This window comes from Anolis sagrei, chromosome 13 (genome assembly GCF_037176765.1).
Source record: "Anolis sagrei isolate rAnoSag1 chromosome 13, rAnoSag1.mat, whole genome shotgun sequence".
Lineage (NCBI taxonomy): Eukaryota > Metazoa > Chordata > Lepidosauria > Squamata > Dactyloidae > Anolis > Anolis sagrei.
This window is the reverse complement of record NC_090033.1, coordinates 12,268,163-12,289,494: the sequence shown is the minus strand read 5'-3', so window position 1 is coordinate 12,289,494 and position 21,332 is coordinate 12,268,163. Positions and strand designations below refer to the sequence as shown.

General features: G+C 45.4%; 1 protein-coding gene across 1 annotated transcript; it reads right to left on the bottom strand.

Moving 5' to 3' along the window:
* Nucleotides 1-8,721: 8,721 nt before the first annotated feature.
* C13H1orf50 (chromosome 13 C1orf50 homolog) lies at nucleotides 8,722-20,223 on the bottom strand. Its single transcript, XM_060758749.2, has 4 exons — nucleotides 20,026-20,223; nucleotides 16,801-16,887; nucleotides 12,254-12,385; nucleotides 8,722-9,359 (listed from the first exon to the last, which is right to left on the bottom strand). Exons 1-4 carry the CDS (start codon nucleotides 20,182-20,184, stop codon nucleotides 9,195-9,197), a joined length of 543 nt encoding a protein of 180 aa, XP_060614732.2. The 5' UTR covers nucleotides 20,185-20,223; the 3' UTR covers nucleotides 8,722-9,194.
* Between the last annotated feature and the right edge of the window lie 1,109 nt (nucleotides 20,224-21,332).

Below are 21,332 nucleotides of genomic sequence, written 5' to 3'. Positions count from 1 at the left end.
AGGTGAAAGTTTGTACGTTTATGATTGGCCAGCCTGAAAGTTCCAACATTCGGATTGGCTGCCGCAGCGGTGCTATTTGCATACGGTCTCTGGTCGGCCAGCTTCAATAGGAGCCCCTGGTGGAGAAAAAAGCTAGTTCACGGCAGAAACGGGGACGCGAGAAGGAAATTTGCATATGGTCTCCGATTGGCCAGCCTCGATTCCAAGATTCCGAGATGACTAAGAGAGGAAAGGAAAAGGCCAGAGGGGGCCGAGTCGGACAATTACCAATACAGACTACACTTGGCACACAGAGCCTGCAAGAGCGACTCGACATCCTACTGCAACCATGGATGATGGGACTTGCAGTACCATCGCTCACGTTCTGAGACCGCTCTTCCAATGACTGATCAGGACCAAACTTGGCACATAGGCCTCTCGTGACCCACTTTACGCCCGGTGTGGTTTGGCGGGGGATGGACCGTGGATTATGGGACTTGCAGTACCTCTGCTCAATTCTTGAGACCACCGCAACCCTCATCCGATTACCGATAAAGACCAAACTTGGCACACCGAGTCTCCGTGACCCACTCTACGTCCTGGTTTCGGCTTGGAGGAGGATGCACCGTGGACGATGGGACTTGCGATACCTGCGCTCCCTTCCTAAAACCATTATAACTGCCAACGGCGATGGATCAGGACCACAATTTACACAGAGAGCCGGCATAACCCACTCTACATCCTGGTGCGGTTTGGAAGAATTCGAGAATGGATAATGGGACTTGCAGTCACTTCGCTCGCTTCCTGACACCACCGAGACCCTCGCCAATGACCGATCGAGACCAAACTTGGCACACAGAGTCCTGGTGTACTTTACGACTGCCAGCAATGATGGATCGGGACCGCAATTTACACAGAGAGCCGGCATGACCCACTCTACATCCTGGTGCGGTTTGGAAGAATTTGTCAATGGATGATGGGACCTGGAGTCACTTCGCTCAATTCCTGAGACCACCGAGGCCCTCGCCAATGACCGATCGAGTCCAAACTCGGCACGCGTTGTCCCCATGACCCGCTCTACATCCCGGTGCACTTTCGAGGAGGACAGACCATGGATGATGGGACTTCAAGTACCTCCACTCCCTTCCCAAGACTGCCGCAACCCTCATCTGATGTCCGATCAAGAACTTGGCACACAGAGCCCCCGCGACCCACTCGACACCCTGATGCTGTTTGGAGGAGGAGGGACGATGGATGATGGGACTTCCAGTGCGATTCGGGGCCGCTAATGATGGGATTTGCAGTACCTTCACCCGATTCACTTCCCACAGAACATTGTAGCCCCTACGAATCACAGACCAGGCCCAAACTTGGCACACCGAGTACTCATGGCCCACTCTGCATCCTGACGCAGTCCTAAGGGGGATGGACCATGGATGATGGGACTTGCAGTATCTTTACTCACTTACTGAAACCACTGCGACCCTCATCAAGGCCAAATTGGCGCAGAGCCCCCATGACCCATTCTACATCCTGGTGCACTTTCGAGGAGGACAGACCATGGATGATGGGACTTCAAGTAGCTCCACTCCCCAGGAACGCTGCAATCCACATCTGATGACCGATCAAGACCAAAATTGGCACACAGAGCCCCCATGACCCACTCTACATATTGCTGTAGTTTTGGAGGAGGGTTGATCATGGACGATGGGACTTTCAGTACCTTCACTCACATTCTGAGACCTCTGCGAACCCCATCCAATGACTGATCAAGACCAAACTTGGCACACAGAGCCCCCATGACCCTATCTACATCCTGTTTCAGTTTGGAGGAGGGTGGACTTTGGATGATGGGACTTGCAGTACCTTCACTAACTTACTGAAACCACTGCCACCCTCAGCCAATGACTGATAAAGACCAAATTTGGCACACAGAGCCCCCATGGCCCACTCTATATCCTGCTGCCCTTTGGAGGAGGGTGGACCGTGGATGACCGGACTTGCAGTACCACCACCACTCACATTCTGAGACCGCTGTTAACCTCATCCAATGACTGATCGGGACCAAACTTGGCACGTAGACCTCTCACGACCCCCTTTACGTCCTGGTGTGGTTTGGCCGAGGGTGGGCCGTGGATTATGGGACTTGCGGTACCTTTGCAACCCTCATCCGATTACCGACAAAGACCAAACTTGGCACACTTGAGTCTCCGTGACCCACTCTACATCCCGGTGCGGCTTGGAGGAGGATGCACCGTGGACGATGGGACTCGCAATACCCGCACTCCCTTCCTAAGACCATTACAACTGCCAGCAACGAAGGGTCGGGACCACAATTTACACAGAGACCCAGCATGACCCACTCTACATCCTGGTGCGGTTTGGAAGAGTTTGACAATGGATGATGGGACTTGCATTCACTTCGCTCGCTTCCTGAGACCACCGAGGCCCTCGCCAATGACTGATCGAGACTACGCTTGGCACACGGAGCTTCAACGACCCACTCAACATCCTGGTGCGGTTTGGAGGAGGACAGACCATGGATGATGGGACTTCAAGTACCGCCACTCCCCAAGACTGCTGGCTGCAAAACTCATCTAATGACCGATCGAGACCAAAGTTGGCACACAGAGACCCCCATGACCCACTCTACATCCTGCTGCAGTGTTGGAGAAGGGTGGACCACGGGTGATGGAACTTCCAGTACCTTCGCTCACATTCCGAGACCTCCGCAAACCTCATCCGATGACGGATCGAGACCAAACTCGGCACGTAGACCTCTCGTGGACCCACGTTACGTCCCGGTGTTGTTTGGAAAAATGTGGAGATGGATGATGGGACTTGCAGTACCTGCGCTCGCTTCCTGAGACCACCGAGACCCCCGCCACCTCGACTCGCTTACTGAAACCACCGCCGCCCTCATCCAATGACTGATCGAGACCAAACTTAGCACACAGAGCCCCCACGACCCACTCTACACCCCGCCGCAGTTTGAAGGAGGATGGTTTTTGGACGATGGGACTTGCGGTACCTTCACTCACTTCCTGAAAGCAACGTGACCCTCATCCAACGACCAAGAATGACCAAACTCGGCACGCAGAACCGCCATTGCCCACTTTCTCTAGTAACCCGGGCGGCGCCCGGTCCCCGAGCTAGCAGTCTATAAAACTAGCCGCCCAGTCCGGTGATCTGCAATATAAAGTCAAGAGAAAGTGTGGGTTTCTAATAGATGCCGTTTCTTTATGCCTGTGGGTAAACGGTGTTTCTTGCTGTTTCTTTGTCAGTGCCGGTGTGGAGATTGTCTGGTTTGCCTCATCGGGAGCGTGCGACATAGAATTGTCCTTCTCTAGGGGAATCCTACCTCTATCTCTATCTACGGCTGGGGGGCTCTCGGTCGGGAGGGCTTCGATTACGTCTTCTTGCCCTGGTGAGGGGAGGAGGGCTGGAGGTCGGTCGTGGGGGGTTCTGCGCGTGTGTGGGAAGTTTGCCCCAATTCTGTCGTCGGTGGCGTCAAGGGTGCCGGTCGCAGGTGAACTATAAATCCCAGTAACGACAACTCGCAAATGCCGAGGTCTGTTTCCCCCAAACTCCACCCGCGTTCACATTTGGGCGTCGTATCGAGCGTTCGTGCCAAGTTCGGTCCGGATCCGTCATCGTTTCAGTCCACGGTGCTCTCTGGACGTAGGCGAACTACAACTCCCAAGCTCAAGGTCAACGCCCACCAAACGCTTCCAGTATTTTCTGCGGTGGGTCACGAGAGTTCTGTGTGCCGAGTTTGGTTCAATTCCATCGTTGACGGATGGTAGGTGAATCAGAAACTACAACTCTCAAATGACAAAACCATAATTTTCTTTCTTCTTTGAGTGACGGTCACTCCTTGCGTCGCGAGACGTTTCGTTGCCAAATTTGGTGTGGTTCTTTTGCTTTTAAGGTACTCATTATGCACAGTGCATTTTTACAGATAGATTAGCTTTACCCGCCACGTGTTGCTGTGGCCAACCTTCTCTCCCTCTTTCTCTCCTTCTTTCAGTCCTTCCTTCATTTCCTTTTTTTCCTTCTTCCTTTCTTCCTTCTCTACCTGTTTACTTTCTTCCTTAGCTTTTTGCTCCCATCCTTCTCTTTATTTCTTTCCTTCCCTCCCTCTTTCTCTCCTTCTTTCTCTTCTTCCTTTGCTCTGTCTTTCTTCCCTTTTTTCTTTCCTTCTCTCCTCCTTCCTTTTCCTCTTTCCTTCTCTCCTCCGTTTTTGTTTTCCTTCCTCTTTCTCTCCTTTCTTCCCTCTCTCTCTTTCCTTCCTTCCTTCACTCTTGACTTCCACTCTTCCTTTTCTTCCCTCCCTTTCTCTTCTTCCTTCCCTTTTTTCCCTCTCCCCCTTCCCAAATTCCCCTTCCTTCCTTTTGACACCTTCCCTTCCCCTTCTTCTTCTTTTCTATCTTTCTTTCCTTTCCTCCCGCCCTTTCTCCCTTCTTTCCGATCCTCCTTCTCTCTCTGTATTCTTTCTTTCCTACCTTTCTTCTTTCATATACCTTCTCAACTTCTCCTTCCTTCCTTCCTTCCTTCCTTCCTTCATACACCTTCCCTCCCTCCCTCCCTTTTCTTCCTTCCTTTCTCCACTTTCCCATCCTTCTTTCCCTTTCTTCTTTCTTTCCTTCCTTTATTCTGTCATATATCTTCTCAATTTCTCCGTCCTTACTTCCTTCATACACCTTCCCTTCCTTTCTTCTTCCTTCCTTTCTCCCTTTTTCCCATCCTCCTTCTCTCCCTTTCTTCTTTTCTTCCTTTCTTGTTTCATATACCTTCTCAACTTCTGATTCCTTCCTTCCTTCCTTCCATCCTTCCTTCGTACACCTTCCCTTCCCCTTCCCACTTTTCTTCCTTCCTTCCTTGCTATTTACACCCCTTCCCCTCATTTCCGTCCTTCCTTCCCTCTCCCACTTCCTTCCCTTCTTTCCTTTCCTTACCGATGGCGGAGCCACTGTGCCCATTTGGTGACTTTTAGAAGTTGTTTAGGAAGCTGATCAGAAACCGCCAAATACATGCCGTGTTTCAAGACTGCAGGAGATCAACTGGATTTGAATCACTGAGTGTTTTCTAATGCCTGATTATCACAAATGGAAAAATGCAGGTGCTTTCACAAGTTTGGAAGAGTTCAACCGGTATTGATACTTTGACTGTTTGCAATGCAAGCTGATCGGAAAAGGCCGAATGCCTGTAGTTTGAGAAGTTTGGAGGCCTTCAACTGTTTTGAAAGATCGAGTGTTTTCCAATGCAAGCTGAGCAGAAACGGCCAAATGCATGTAGTCTGACAAGATTGGAGTTGAACTGTTATTGATACCTTGTGTGTTTGCAATCCATGCTGATCAGAAACGGCAAAATGCATGTAGTTTGTAGTTTGGAGTTGTTCAATTCTTTTTTAAAAGTTCGTCAAGTTTGGAGTTCAATTGTTATTGATACCTTGAGTATTTGCAATCCAAGCTTAACAGAAACGGCCAAATGAGGGAAGTTTTTCAAGTTTGGAGGACTTCAACTCGTTTTGAAAGTTCGAATCTTTTCCAATGCAAGCTGAGTGGAAATGGCCAAATGCATGTCGTTTGTCAAGTTTGGAGTTGTTCAACTGTTTTTGAAAGTTTGAGTGTTTTCCAATGGAAGCTGATAAGAAACCGCAAAATGCATAAAGTTCTATAAGTTTGGGGGAGTTCAACTGTTATTGATACCTTGTTTGCAATGCATGCTGATCAGAAAAGGCCAAATGCATTTAGTTTGACAAGTTTGGAGGAGTTCAACTGTTATTGAAAGTTCGAGTGTTTTCCATTACAAGCTGATCAGAAACGGCTGAATTTATACTTTTATTCATAATTTGAGCAGGTTAGGAAAATGCCAAATTTATGAAGTTTGTCATGAATGGAAGACCCCATCTTTTATTGATAATTTGTTTCCCTAACCAATCACATTGGGAAAGGCCATATTGATGAAGTTTGTCAAGTTTGGAAGATGTCACCATGTATTGAAAATTTGACGCTTTTTCTTACCTGGCAGTGTCACAAAACGCCAAATTTACAAAGTTTGTCAAGATTGGAAGACATCGACATTTGCGAGGCTGCAAATCTCTGCTGATGCTTGGTGACTTTTATTGAAAATTTGAGTGTTTTCCTCACCCAGTGGGTCAGAAAAGGCCAAATTTATGAAGTTTCTCAAGTTTGGAAGATGTTGACATCTTCCAAAGTTGAGAAACTTCCAAAATTTGGCCTTTTCTTACGCACTAAGTTAGGAAAATGCTCAAATTTTCAATAAAAGTTGACATCTTCCAACAGGAAGTTTGGCCTTTTCTCACTTGTTGGGTGAGGAAAACGTTCAAATTTTCGAAAACACTCAACATCTTCCAAACTGGACAAACTCCCAAAATTTGGCCTTTTCTGACCTGCCAGGTTAGGAAAATGCTCAAATTTTCAATAAAAGTCACCATGCATCAGCAGATATTTGCAGCACCAGATCAATAAAGGTCAATGTCTTCCAATCTTGACAATTTTCGAAAATTTGGCCTTTTTAGACCCGCCGGGTGAGGAAAACGCTCAAATTTTCAAAAAAAACCCCCACATCTTCCAAACTTGACAATTTTTAAAAACATGGCCTTTTCTGACCCGCCGGGTCAGAAAAACTCGACATCTTCCAAAGTCTAGAAACTTCCAAAATCTGGCCTTTTTACACCCGCAAGGTTAGGGAAATGCTCAAATTTTTAATAAAAGTCGCCATGCATCCGCAGAGATTTGCAGCACCGCAGCAATGCACCAAGCAAAGATTCGCAACACCAGATCAATAAAAGTAGATGTCTTCCAATCTTTTTTTTTTCTTTTCAATAAGAAAGATCTTTTATTTTCATTTCTCACTGCCTTCTGGAATCCCTGCTGGTAACATTAGGACCACTCTGTGGTAGTCCCGACCCACTCAGTTGCCTGAGCAGTGGGAGCAGCAGACCAGTCTTCAGTGGCAGGCTGTGCACTCCAGTCCTCTGCTGGGAATGGTTGTATGGATCCTTCAGGATCCTTCACCAATCAGATTCAGGCAGCCTTCCGTGAACCCCGCCTTTTGGTAGTGACTGATCCAAGAGCTGATCATCTGCCACTGACTGAGGCTTCCTATGTGAACATCCCCACCATTGCCTTGTGCAATACGGATTCTCCTTTGCGTTATGTGGATATTGCTATTCCATGCAACAACAAGGGAGCTCACTCAGTTGGCCTTATGTGGTGGATGTTGGCTCGTGAAGTCCTGCGTATGCGTGGCACTATTTCCCGTGAGCATCCATGGGAGGTGATGCCCGATGTCTTCCAATCTTGACGATCTTCATAAATTTGGCCTTTTCTGACCTGCCGAGTGAGGAAAATACTCAAATATTCGAAAAAACTCGACATCTTCCAAACTTGACGATATTCAAAATTTCACCTTTTCTGACCCGCCGGGTGAGGCAAATGCTCAAAAAAACAACATCTTCCAACGTTGAGCACCTCAATATCTTCTAAACTTGTCAATTTTAAAAATTTGGTGTTTTCTGGCCTGCCGGGGGAGCAAAATGCTCACATTGTCTTAAAAAAAAACACCTTCCAAATGACGATATTCAAAAATTTGGCCTTTTCTGACCCACCAGAGTGAACTATAAATTCCAGTACCTACAACTCCAAAGTCATGCCGGCCACATGACCTTGGAGGTGTCTACGGACAACGCTGGCTCTTCGGCTTAGAAATGGAGATGAGCACCACGCCCCAGAATCAGACATGACTGGACTTAATGTCAGGGGACTACCTTTACCTTTTTACAACTCCAAAATGTCCAGGCCAATTCCCCTCAAAGCCCACCAGTATTCAAATTTCGGTCCAGATCCATCGTTTGGTTTCACAGTGCACTGGATGTATGTGAATGACAACTACTGTAAATTCCTCCAAAGACCTCTAGTAGGTTTTGTTGGTCATGGGCTAACTTGTGTGGCAAGTTAGTTCCAGGTCCATCGTTGGTGGAGCTCTGAGTGCAGTTCTTAGATTGCAGGTGGACTATACATCCCAGTATCTACAAATTCTACAAATCATGGTGAATTCTCCCTAAACCTCTCTAGTATGTTCAGTTGCTGATCAATTCCTGTTTGTTGTGTGGAAAAGGAAAGGATTAAGGGAGAGGCAGTGGGAGGGGTCACACAAATTCCACACCGATGAAGAGAGTCGGAAACACTGGGATGTCTGTGTTGGAGGAAAAACATATTATCTACCATGAAATTGTCCCCACATGAAAGCCTTTACTTGGGTGGTGGGCAGAATGATGTTTGTGGAGGACACTGGCAGGGCTCTTGCACACTATAACCTGCAATGTCATTGGAGGGAGGGCCTTTGTGTCTCCTGAGCAGTGTAAGTGGACACCCCAACCACACACACATACATATTTTCACTTTTATTATGTGTATAGAAGTGTCAGGAGTCAATTTCTGACAGCATGAAGACATCACAAATTCCCTCCGTAACATCCCGACTGAATCATTCTGGCTGCCTCAGTTTTCTCTCTGTGACATTTTGAAGCCAGCAGAAGGCGCTGGAAACCTTGTATTGGAACTTGTGAAGCAACACGCTCTAATAAGGAAACTGAGAAGAGGGGGAGATGGGCAGGAAAGGTGTATAAAAGGAAGTGGTGGTGGGAAAAAGTCAATAGTGTCTTTCTTTGCTGCAGAGAAACAAGCAATATATTCATTTCCAAGCAAAACCGGCTTGTGAGTGATCATTTAATATTGCTGTATAAAACCTACAGTCTAACAAGAAGATAGACATGCATTAGCAAGAAACACAATTCAGTGCCAATTTACTAAGAACAAAATCCCCCAAAACAAGGGAAAGTCCTCAATGGGTATAGGATTACAGCCGAAAAGCGGACTATATTGCATCAAAATCCTCTGGAGGTTTCGAAGCAGAGGCTGGATGGCCATCTGTCAGGAGGATTTTGATTGCGACAGAATAGGTTTGGAATGGATGGCCCTTGTGGTTCTTTTCCAGCTCTAGCATTCTACAATTCCTTCTCTGGAGGCTGGATGGCCATCTGTCAGGAGGGTTTTGATGGTGTCTTCCTCCTTGTAAAGAGGAGGGGGTTGGACTGGATGGCCCTTGGGGGTCCCCTGCGACTCAGCAACCTTTAAAACCAGAAAAGGCTGTTCTGCTCCCGACTAGAATGAGCAAAATAACACCCTTCACATCGTAAGGCCGCGGAAGTTGTCAGCCGGCTGTTTCAGCAGCTTTTCCAGGACGTTGAGCTCGGCGTCCCGCACCTCGATGTCCTCCGAGGGGGTCCAGGACATGTCCGGCTGCAGTTTGAAGGCCCCAAGGAACTCGCTAGGGCAGCTGGCCCCCCATTCCTGGAAGAAGAGAAGCACCCGTCAAATATGAAAGGATCCTTAGGAGACCACAAGCTGAACGCGAGGTAAGCCAACAGTGTGATGCAGCAGCTAAAAAAGCCAATGTGATCCTAGGCTGCATCCATAGGAATCTAGTGTTTAGAATCAAGAGAAGTCCTAGTCCCACTTCGGTCAGACCTGAAAGGGAATAATAACACTAGATGATTTTTATTTTTGGGTAATAAAGGTCATTTTCTAATTGGGGGTTGGTGCTCATTTCCATTTCTAAGCCGAAGAGCTGGCGATGTCCATAGATACCTCCTAGGTCATGTGACCACTGGCATGACTGCATGGGGCACTGTTACCTTCTTGCTGGAGCGGTACCTATTGTTGTATTTACATTTGCATGTTTTCGAACTGCTAGGTTGGCAGAAGCTGGGGCTGATAGTGGGAGCTCATGCTGCTCCCCAGATTCGAACTTGCAACCTTTCGATCAGCAACTTCAGCAGCTCAGCGGTTTAACCCACTGCAACACCAGGGGCTTCGCTACACACCTAGAATCCTAACAAGAAGGACTCAAAGGGTTAAGGCAAGACAATGCCTCGGGGCTCAATCGGCCCAGCAGGAAGTGCCCAGATGTGGAAGAAGAGCGTGGAAATCAGAGAAGGAAGGAGGGAGGATGCTTCCTCTTTTTGGTTCTCCCTCCTCCTCGTCTTGCCTTTTACACTTATTGCAAATGGAGAGAGAGTTGGGGAGCGCTCCTTTAATTGAAGGGGAAATGCTGGAGGAAAACGGGAGGACATCACTTAAGACTGTCGGCAGGGGCGGCTCACCCATTACGCAAAGTAAGCACTCGCAGTAGAGTTGATTTTGCCAGGGGTGCTCTTGAGGGAAAATAGACCTTGACATATGCGAGTTAATATGCGAGACTAATCTGATCCCTTTTTTCGAGAGAGTTACAAGCTGGGTAGATGCAGGGAATGCCGTGGATGGAGCGCATCTGGATTTCAGTAAGGCCTTCGACAAGGTCCCGCATGACCTTCTGGCAAGGAAACTAGTCCAATGTGGGCTAGGCAAAACTACGGTGAGGTAGATCTGTAATTAGTTAAATGAACGAACCCAGAGGGTGATATTCACCAAGGCTTCCTACTCTTCATCCTGGAAAGAAGTGGCGAGTGGAGTGCCATCAGGAGGGTTCCGTCCTGGTCCTGGTCCTGTTCAACATCTTTATTAATGACTGAGATCAGTGGTTCTCAACCTGGGCCCCCCAGATGTTTTTGGCCTACAACTCCCAGAAATCCTAGCCGGTTTACCAGCTGTTAGGATTTCTGAGAGTTGAAGGACAAAAACATCTGGGGACCCCAGGTTGAGAACTACTGACTTAGATGAAGGGTTAGAAGGCAGGATCATCAAGTTTGCAGACAACACCAATTTCGGAGGGATAGCCAATACTCCAGAGGACAGAAGCAGGATTCAAAACAATTTTAACAGATTAGAGAGATGGGCCAAAACTAACAAAATGAAGTTCAACGGGGACAAATGCAAGATACTCCACTTTGGCAGGAAAAACGAAATGCAAAGATACAGAATGGGGGACAATGAGGCCTGGCTCGAGAGCAGTACGTGTGAAAAAGATCTTGGAGTCCTCGTGGACAACAAGTTAAACATGAGCCAGGAATGTGATGTGGCGGCAAAAAAAGCCAATGGGATTTTGGCCTGCATCAATAGGAGCATAGTGTCTAGATCTAGGGAAGTGATGCTACCCCCCTATTCCGCTTTGGTTAGACCACACCTGGAATATTGGTCTCAGGAAGTGAGTGAAATTAGTGCAAGTCCCACCATCCATCTCCGATTTTTTCCAAACCACACCAGGGCGTAAAGTGGGTCATGAGAGGTCTATGTGCCAAGTTTGGTCTTGATCAGTCAATGGTCTCAGAATGTGAGTGAAGGTACTGGAAGTCCCATCATCCATGGTCCATCCTCCACCAAACTGCAGTAGGATGTAGAGTGGGTCATGGGGGCCCTGTGTGCCAAGTGTGGTCTGTATTGGTAATTTTCTGACACAGCCTAAGGCCTTTTTCTCTGCTCTCTTGTCACCTCAGAATCTTAGAACTTTCAGGCTGGCCAATCAGAGACCATATGCAAATAGTACCACAGTGGCAGCCAATCAGAAAGCAGGCACATACACCACCCTACGTCCGCCGCACTTCCGTCCGCCGCATACAAACACTGACTTTTATTATATACATAGATATAGAAAAAGATATTTTTATTTACCTGCCACAATCTGAAAGTAGAGGCAAATTATACATTTATTATTATTATTATTATTATTATTATTATTATTAAACTGCTGCATAATAAATATAATTGGCAAGTAATAAATATAATTGGGTTGAGTTTTCCAGGCTGTCTGGCCATGTTCCAGAAGCATTCTCTCCTGACATTTTGCCTGCGTTCTCAGAGGTTGTGAGGTCTGTTGGAAACTAGGAAAATGGGGTTTATGTATCTGTGGAATAATTTCCAGGGTGGGAGAAAGAACTCTTGTCTGCTTGAGGCAAGTGTGAATATTATTTACCTGCTTTGATACAAAAGGAGAGGCAGGTAGATATACTATTATTAATATTATTATTATTATTTACCTTCAAAAGAAGATGCAGGATATATATATATATATATATATATATATATATATATATATATATATATATTCTCCAAAGGAATTGTGCAAATCCCTCTATTATTCATTCTCTGGCGATCTTGAAGTGCCAGCTAAGTGGCCAACTGTCAGGGGGGCTCAGATTGTGTCATCCTGCCAAGCAGAAACGGGTTGGGCTGGACGGCCTTTAGGAGTCCCTTCCAACTCTTAAAGAGGCTATGGTTCTACAAACTGAAGAGAGGCAATCGTTCCCAACCTTTGGTGAAAGCATGGAGAAGTAGCGCTGGCCGTTGCCCCGTTTGTAGAGGAAGTAGACACTGCCCGGCCTCTTCACAAAGTTGCAGGAGACGTGGTGCAAGTCGGCGTCACGGCTGGCGGCTTCCAGGACCTAAAAAGAGCCAGAGGGACATCAAGATTGCACAATTAACATAATTTGATACCACTTTCATGGCTCAGTGCTATGGAATCCTGGGATCTGTCATTTCACAAAGCCTTCTGCCTTATCTGCCCAAGACTGTTGGTGCCTCCCCAAACAACAACTCGCATGATTCCATGGCATTGGAAGGGAAGGAAGGGTGAAAGGGATGGAGAAAGAAGGGAGGAAGGATGAAAGGGTGGAAAGGAAGGAGAAAGAGAGAGGGAAGGAGAAATGAAAGAGGAAGGAAGGAAGGAAGGGTGAAAGGGACGGAGAAAGAAGGGCCGATGGAGGAAGGAAAGTGGGGAAGGAAGAAAGGACAAAAGGGTGGAAAAGAAGGAGAAAGAGGGAAGGAAGGAGGAAGGAAAGAGAGGACGAAAGAGTGGAAGGAATAAGGAAAGGGAGGAAGGAAGGACAAAAAGGTGTAAGGGAAGGAGGAAAAGGGAGGGAAGGAGGAAGGAAAGAGCAAGGAAGGAAGGGAGGGAGGGTGAAAGGGTGGAAAGGAAGGAGAAAGAGGGAAGGAAGGAGGAAGGAAAGTGAGGAAGGAAAGAAGAGTGAAATGTTGGTAGGGAAGGAGAAAAAGGGAGGGAAGGAGGAGGGAAGGACAAAAGGGTGAAAGGGAAGGAGAAAGAGTGAAGGAAAGAGGAAGGAAAAGGAGAAAGGAAGAATAAAAGGGTGGAAAGGGAGGGGAAAGAGGGATTGAGGAAGGAAAGAGAGGAAGGAGGGCTAAAGGGTGGAAGTGAAGGAGAAAAGAGGAAGGAAAGAGAGGAAGGAAGGACAAAAGGGTATAAAGGAAGCTGAAATAGAGAAAGAAGGAGGAAGGAAAAAGAAGAAGGAAGGACAAAAGTGTGAAAGGAAGAAAAGAGAGGGAGGAAGGACAAAACGGTGGAAGGGAAGGAGAGAGAGGGAAGGAAGGAGGAAGGAAAGAGAGGAAGGAACAAAGATTGAAAGGGTGGAAGGGAAGGAGAAAGAGGAAGGAAAGAGAGGAAAGAAGGACAAAAGTGTGAAAGGGAAAGAGAAAGAGGGAGGGAAGGAGGAAGGAAAGAGAGGAAGGAAAGAAGAGTGAAATGGTGGTAGGGAAGAAGAAAGAGGGAGGGAAGGAGGAAGGAAGGACAAAATAGTGAAAGGGAAGGAGAAAGAGTGAAGGAAAGAGGAAGCAAAAAGAGAAAGGAAGAATAAAAGGGTGGAAAGGGAGGGGAAAGATGGATTGAGGAAGGAGAGAGAGGAAGGAAGGACTAAAGGGTGTAAGTGAAGGAGAAAGGAGGAAGGAAAGAGAGGAAGGAAGGACAAAAGTGTGAAAGGGAAAGAGAAAGAGGGAGGGAAGGAGGAAGGAAAGAGAGGAAGGAAGGGTTGAGAAGGAGAAAGAGGGAAGGAAGGAGGAAGAAAAGAAAGGAAGGAAGGACGAAAAGGTGGAAGGGAAGGAGGAAGAAAAGAGAGGAAGGACAAAAAGGTGCAAGGGAAGGAGGAAGAGGGAGGGAAGGAGGAAGGAAAGAGGAATGTAGTGATAGGGTGGAAGGGAAGGAGAAAGAGAGAGAAGGAGGAAGGAAAGAGGGGAAGGAAGAATGAAAGGGTGGAAGGAGAAAGAGGAAGGATAGGATAGAGAGAGAGATAGGGGGGCCTGAGGAAAGAGTCCAAGGGACCATATCCAGCCCCCGGGCTTGGATTTGCCCATACCTGCTATAAACGCTAAATTAAAATTACGCCAAACACTATTTAACAGGACCTTTTTGGGGGGCTGAAAAGTCTTCCCTTGGTTTATATTCGGGTCGTGCCGCGGAGCCGGGAGATAAGGCTCCGAAGCATCTGGCCATGGAGGAGGACAAGCGGTGGAGGCGGCACAGAGGCCCCCAGGCGAGGCTCCTAAGCCAGTTCTTTCCCAGTTTCCAGACCCCCCCCCCTTTTCCACGTCAATCTTTCCTCCTTCCCCAGTTGCCCCCTTTCCCACCCCAATATGTCCTACTTTTCAAGCTACCCCATTTCCACCTCATTTCCCCACTTTTTCAAACACCCCATTCTTTCTTTCCCACCCCTTTCCCAAGTCAGTCTTTCCCACTTTTTCTCATTCAGATACACACAGCATTTCTCCAAAATGTATACTGTAGTTAAAATAAATTATGGTGATTATTGTTGTTTTTGTTCTTGTTGCATTTATTATTTTATTATTATTGTTATTATTATGACATGTATTATTTTATTCTATGTATTATTAATACTAATAAATGTATTATTTCTCTATTATTGTGATTGCATTTATTATTTTACTCTATTGTTATTATTACATTTATTGTTTTACTGTTTTTATTATTACATTTATTGTTTTTCTCTATTGTTATTACATGTATTCCTTTATTTACTACATACATTATTTTACTCTATTTATTATTACATTTATTATTTTACCTTAACATTATTGATATTATTATATTGATTATTTTACCCTATTTATTATTATTGTAAGGATACGTAAGCACATTTACATTGAAAAAGGTTAAAATAATTGTTTAATCAGAGTTGGACAGATTTATCTTAAATTACTGATTTATGTAAATATTCAAAAACACTTAACCTACTAATACTTCAACTAATGTAATTTTATTGGTGTTTATTTTTATTTTTATTCTTGAAATTTACCAATAGCTGCTGTATTTTCCACCCCCGGCTTATACTCGAGTCAATAAGCTTTCCCAGTTTTTATGGTAAAATTAGGTGCCTCGGCTTATAATCGGGTCGGCATAGACTCAAGTATATCTATATATATAAATTTGTTAGGGGCATCCAACGAGGAAACAAAACTCAAAAACACCCCAACGAAACTTAACCAAAATTCCCATGCCCATAACACAACCCACAAGGTACAAACATATCTACTCAAAATGAAAAACAACACAACACACTCACAAAACAGCAAAACAACAAAACTAAAAAAAAAACCCAACGAAACTTAACCAAAATTCCCATGCCCATAACACAACCAACAAGGTACAAACATATCTACTCAAAATGAAAAACAACACAACAACACACTCACAATACGTCAAAACAACTGAGCATGCGCATTGGCGCCCAGCCGCAAGTTTCCTGGGTGCGCACACAGCCTTCCGGCCAACGTTCCCTCTGCGGAAGCCATGCCCACTCCAAGCCCCGCCGCGCCGCTTCCCGCACACACACACCCCCTGCCGCACGCACACACACAACCCCACGCTCCATCACTCCCCCACCGCCACACACACACGCAACCCCACGCTCCATCACTCCCCCGCCGCCGCACACACACACGCAACCCCACGCTCCATCACTCCCCCCGCCGCCGCACACACGCAACCCCACGCTCCCTCACTCCCCCCGCCGCCGCACACACACACGCAACCCCGTGCTCCATCACTGCCCCCGCCGCCGCACACACACACGCAACCCCACGCTCCATCACTCCCCCCGCCGCACACACACACGCAACCCCACGCTCCATCACTTCCCCCGCCGCCGCACATACACACACAACCCCACTCCCCCCACCGCCGCACACACACACGCAACCCCACGCTCCATCACTCCCACCGCCGCCGCACACATATACACAACCCCACGCTCCATCACTCCTCCCACCACCGCACACACACGCTATTATTCCTATTAGACCCTGTAGGAATGGGAGTGGTCTCAGGTCCCAGAGGCAATGCATTGCATTATTGTTATTGTTATGATGGTGGTGAAATAAAAGGAAATAAAAAGTGAAAGAAGGAAGCAAACAGGGAGGGAAGAAAGGCAAAGGAAGAAAGGGGGAGGGAATGAAGGAAAGAGAGAAGGATGAAACCAAGTAGTGAAAGAAAGAAAGAGGTAGAGAAGGAAGAAAGGAGAGAAAGGGGGAGGAAAAGGGGGAAGGAATAGGTAGGGACCTCTCTTTCATAATAGTCCAGATATCTACCTCAACTTTGATAAGTTTTACTATAGGCCACAGCAACGCGTGGCAGGGCACAGCTAGTACAGTATATAGTTACAGCCATTAATTCTAAAGCGTAGATCTTTATGTCTCTCCTGGAGATAAAAGCAGAACAGAAATATACCACCACCACATTTCTTCAATTGTAAGACCTCATTGGCTGTAAGTCTAACACCCTAATTTCAGTGACAACAACAAAATTTCATTATTATTATTATTATTATTAATTATTTTATTTTATTTGCAGCAAAGGTCGACAACAGGCTACACAATTGGTTGGAAACCCACTCCAACCTGGGCTGGCTTCGAACTCATGACCTTTTGGTCAGAGTGATCTTAATGCAGCTGACACTCAGCCAGCTGCGCCACAATTATTATTATTGTTATTATTACTATTGCTAATATTGTTATTATTATTAGATCCTAGAGCCATATCCCAGCCCACTTATACCTTCCTAGCTTGTTCTTGCAAGTACCGGATCTGTTCGGCGATGACGGTCAAGCGGTTGCAGGCATTCGCACGGACAAAATCGTCAGCCTTAAAAGGGAGAAAGAACAAAAGAAAAGAAATCACTGTACAGACGCACCCAAACACTAAGCAATAGCTTAACTTCCACAGATGAATCCACACTGGAGAATGCATGCAGTTTGACCCCAATTCTATGGTCCCGACTCAATGCTATGGGATTCTGGGAATTGTAGTCAGCACTATTTGGCACTGTGAACTAACACGATTCTATAGTATTGAGCCATGGCACTTATGTATTATATGGGCAGCGTAGGCTCATATAACTCCACTGAATTGCATTATATGGGTCTACATACCAGTGGTTCTCAACCTTCCTAATGCTGTAACTCCTTAACTGTAATTTTGCTACTGTTCTGAAACATCATGTAAATATCCGATATGCAAATTTGAATACTGGGGATTGGGGGGGGGGGGGTTGATTTTTTCACTTGGGAGATGTAGTTGCTGGGATTTATAGTTCACCTACAATCAGAGAGCATTCTGAACTCCACCAACAATGGAATTGAACCAAACTTGGCACAAGAACTGCCATGACCAACAGAAAATACTGGAAGGGTTTGGTGGGCATTGACCTTGAGTTTGGGAGTTGTAGTTCACCTACATCAAGAGAGCGCTGTGGACTCAAACAATGATGCATCTGGACCAAACTTGGCATGAATACTCAATATGCCCAAATGTGTACACTGGTGGAGTTTGGGGAAAACAGACCATGGGAGTTGTAGCTGCTGGGATTTATAGTTCACCTAAAATCAAAGAACATATGCCTCCAATGATAGAATAGGGCCAAACTTCCCACACAGAACCCCCATGAACAACAGAAAATATTGTGTTTCTGGATTGTCTTTGGCAATTCCTCTGACACCCCCTCGTGACCACCCCCAGGTTGAGAAACGATGGTCTACACTGAGCATAATATAATGCAGTTTCAAACTGCTTTACATGGCAGTGTGGATCCAGCTTCAGTCAAAGGTTTGTTGTACAGTGTTTTTAATTGCTAAAATCCATAAAAACATATCCAAAACTAAAAGCCACAGCACCTCCTGACTTGATTTTAAAAGCCTTCTTTAAATGCCTGGGCATGCATACTCAGCAGCAGAGTAGCACAACAGATGTCTTCATTGTGTCTGGTTGTGATCCCCAGGTTGTGCCAGTCACCTTTCGTATGATATTGTTTCTAGCACCCACAAAAAGTAAGTAAAGCCTGCCCGAATGAAAAGGCTTCAGCTTGCCGGCAGTATTACATAATGTCATAACTTTCAGAACAAGTCAGAAAATAATTATTGAGTTACACAACAATTACATATTCAGAAGCAGTTACACAACTTGCTATTAGATAAGGCTTGAAGAAGCTACAGAATCAGCAAAAGTGTCAAACTGTAAGATAGAGAAGGGCAAAGTACAGAGCTGAATGAGAAAAAGTGGTCGGGATTCTTCCTTTGGAATCCCATGAACACATCTCCACGCAAACCCAGGTGTCAAAGCAGAAGTACCGTGGGTTGTTGTGAGTTTTCTGGGCTGTCTGGCCATGTTCCAGGAGAGATCCTGATGTTTCACCCACATCTATGGCAGGAATCCACAGAGATTGTGAGGCCTGTTGAAACGAGGCAAGTGGACTCGATGAACTGGGATTCTGGGAGTTGTAGTTCTATACTGTTATAATAATATAATAACTTAGTTTGTACTGTGCTAATAATATAATAATATTATAACTTAGTTTGTGCTGTGCTAATATGACATATTGTATACACATATAATATTGATAATAATATTATAATGTAATACAATATAATAGTAGTAATAATACAATATAATAATTATATATTTCATATTGTATGTAATATTACTAATAATATTACAGTATACTGGTATAGTACAATATGGGAATGTATGTTACTAATATTGTGCTAATATGATATATTGTATACACATATAATATTGATAATAATATTATAATAATGTAATACAATACAATAGTAGTAGTAATAGTACAATATAATAATTATATATTTCATATTACATGTAATATTACTAATAATATTACAGTATACTGGTATAGTACAATATGGGAATGTATGTTACTAATATTGTGCTAATATGATATATTGTATACACATATAATATTGATAATAATATTATAATGTAATACAATATAATAGTAGTAATAATACAATATAATAATTATATATTTCATATTACATGTAATATTACTAATAATATTACAGTATACTGGTATAGTACAATATGGGAATGTATGTTACTAATATTGTGCTGTGCTAATAATATAATATATTGTATTTACCTATAACTTGTAAGCTGCTCTGAGTCCCCTTTGGGGTGAGACGGGCGGCATATATATGGCGTAAATAAATCAATAATAAAGTAATGTAATTGTAATATAATACATTAATGTAATTGTACTATAATATAATTAATTATAATATAATATAATAATAATTATATAATATTAATTATAATATAATTAATTAAGATAATATAATTATAATTAATTAATATTAATTTAATTGTAATATAATTAATTATAATATAATATTAAGTATAATATAATTAATATAATATAATTAAAATTAATTAATAATAATGTAATTGTAATATAATATAATTAATTGTAATATAATATAATTAATTATAATATAATATTAATTATAATATAATATAATTAAAATTAATTAATATTAATGTAATTGTAATATAATATAATTAATTGTAATATAATGTAATTGTAATATAATATATTATACTACATAATATTATAACACACACACATATATATATATCAAGGTTGGAGAGAGAGCTCTTGTCTGTTCACAATTGGCTACCTTGATTGGCACTGAATGGCCTTGCAGCTTCAAGGCCTGACTGCTTCCTGCAACATTCAGACTTGCCTCAAAGAGACAAGAGTTCTTTCTCCCACAGGTATGGATACACTCCACTTGCTTCATTCCCTAAACCACCTCTGAGGGTGCCTGCCACAGATGTAGGCGAAACGTCAAGAGAGAATGCTACTGGAACATGTCCAGGCAGCCCGGAAGACTCACAGCAACCCAACAGGCAGCTCCATCTGCGTCATAAGGGCAGTTAGGCTAAATCTAGTTGGGAGTCACGGGAGATGATGCTCTCGTCCCTCACCTTCTCCACTTCCTCCGCGAGGGCCACCAGCTCCAAGGCGGGCGCCTTCCTGGCGGCGGGCGTCAACTGGAAGGAGGCCACCGCGCCTCGCTCAGCCACCGCGGAACTTTCCTCCCCGGAACCTTCCGCTCCGGACCGCGTTCCTGCTCGAGCCGCCATCGCTCTTCACCGCCTAAGCCCCGCCCACTCCCCGCCTCCCGGAATTCTTGCTTCTGTACAGGAGGCGTGGCTTCAGGAGGGGAAGCTAGAAGGCCGAATCAGGAGGCGGAGCAGAGTCCTTTCTCCTCCAATCAGGAGTCAGAAAGTAAGGCGAAAGGGCCAATCGTGGAAGAGAGAGAAATAATTGGCATGCGGGGGCGTGGACTAAACTTACTTACTTAGGGAATTCCTCCTTGTCCGAGTAGGATAACCGAGTAGGGGCCTAAAGACTCCTACTGAGGGGGCGTGGCTTTACGGAGGGGGCATGTTCTCCAACTGGGGCCTAAATATTTTAATTGTGGGGGTGTGGCTTGATTGAGGGGCGTAGCTATATATATTTTTTTTGTTGTGTCAGGAGCGACTTGAGAAACTGCAAGTCACTTCTGGTGTGAGAGAATTGGCCGTCTGCAAGGACGTTGCCCAGGGGTCGCCCGGATGTTTTAACATCTTTGTGGGAGGGGTCTCTCATGTCCCCGCATGAGGAGCTGGAGCTGATAGAGGGAGCTCCTCCGTCTCTCCCCGGATTTGAACCTCCGACCTGTCGGTCTTCAGTCCTGCTGGCACAGGGGTTTAACCCACTGTGCCACCGCGGGCTGGCTTCCAACTGGGGCCTAATGACTCCTATTGAGGGGGCGTGGCTTGATTGAGGGGGCGTGCCCTCCAACGGGGCCTGAGACATTCTAGTTGAGGGGGCGTGGCTTGATAGGGGGCGTGGCTTCCAAGTGGGCCTAAATTCTCTGATGGAGGGGGCGTGGCTTGATTTAGGGGGCGTGCCCTCCAACGGGGCCCGAGACATTCTAATTGAGGGGGCGTGGCTTGATAGGGGGCGTGGCTTCCAACTGGGCCGAAAGACTCTGATGGAGGGGGCGTGGCTTGATTGAGGGGGCGTGCCCTCCAACGGAGCCCGGGACATTCTAATTGAGGGGGCGTGGCTTGATCGGGGGCGTGGCTTCCAACTGGGCCGAAAGAATCTGATGGAGGGGGCGTGGCTTGATTGAGGGGGCGTGCCCTACAACGGGGCCAGAGACATTCTAATTGCAGGGGCGTGGCTTGATCGGGGAGGCGTGGCTTCCAACTGGGCCGAAAGACTCTGATGGAGGGGGCGTGGC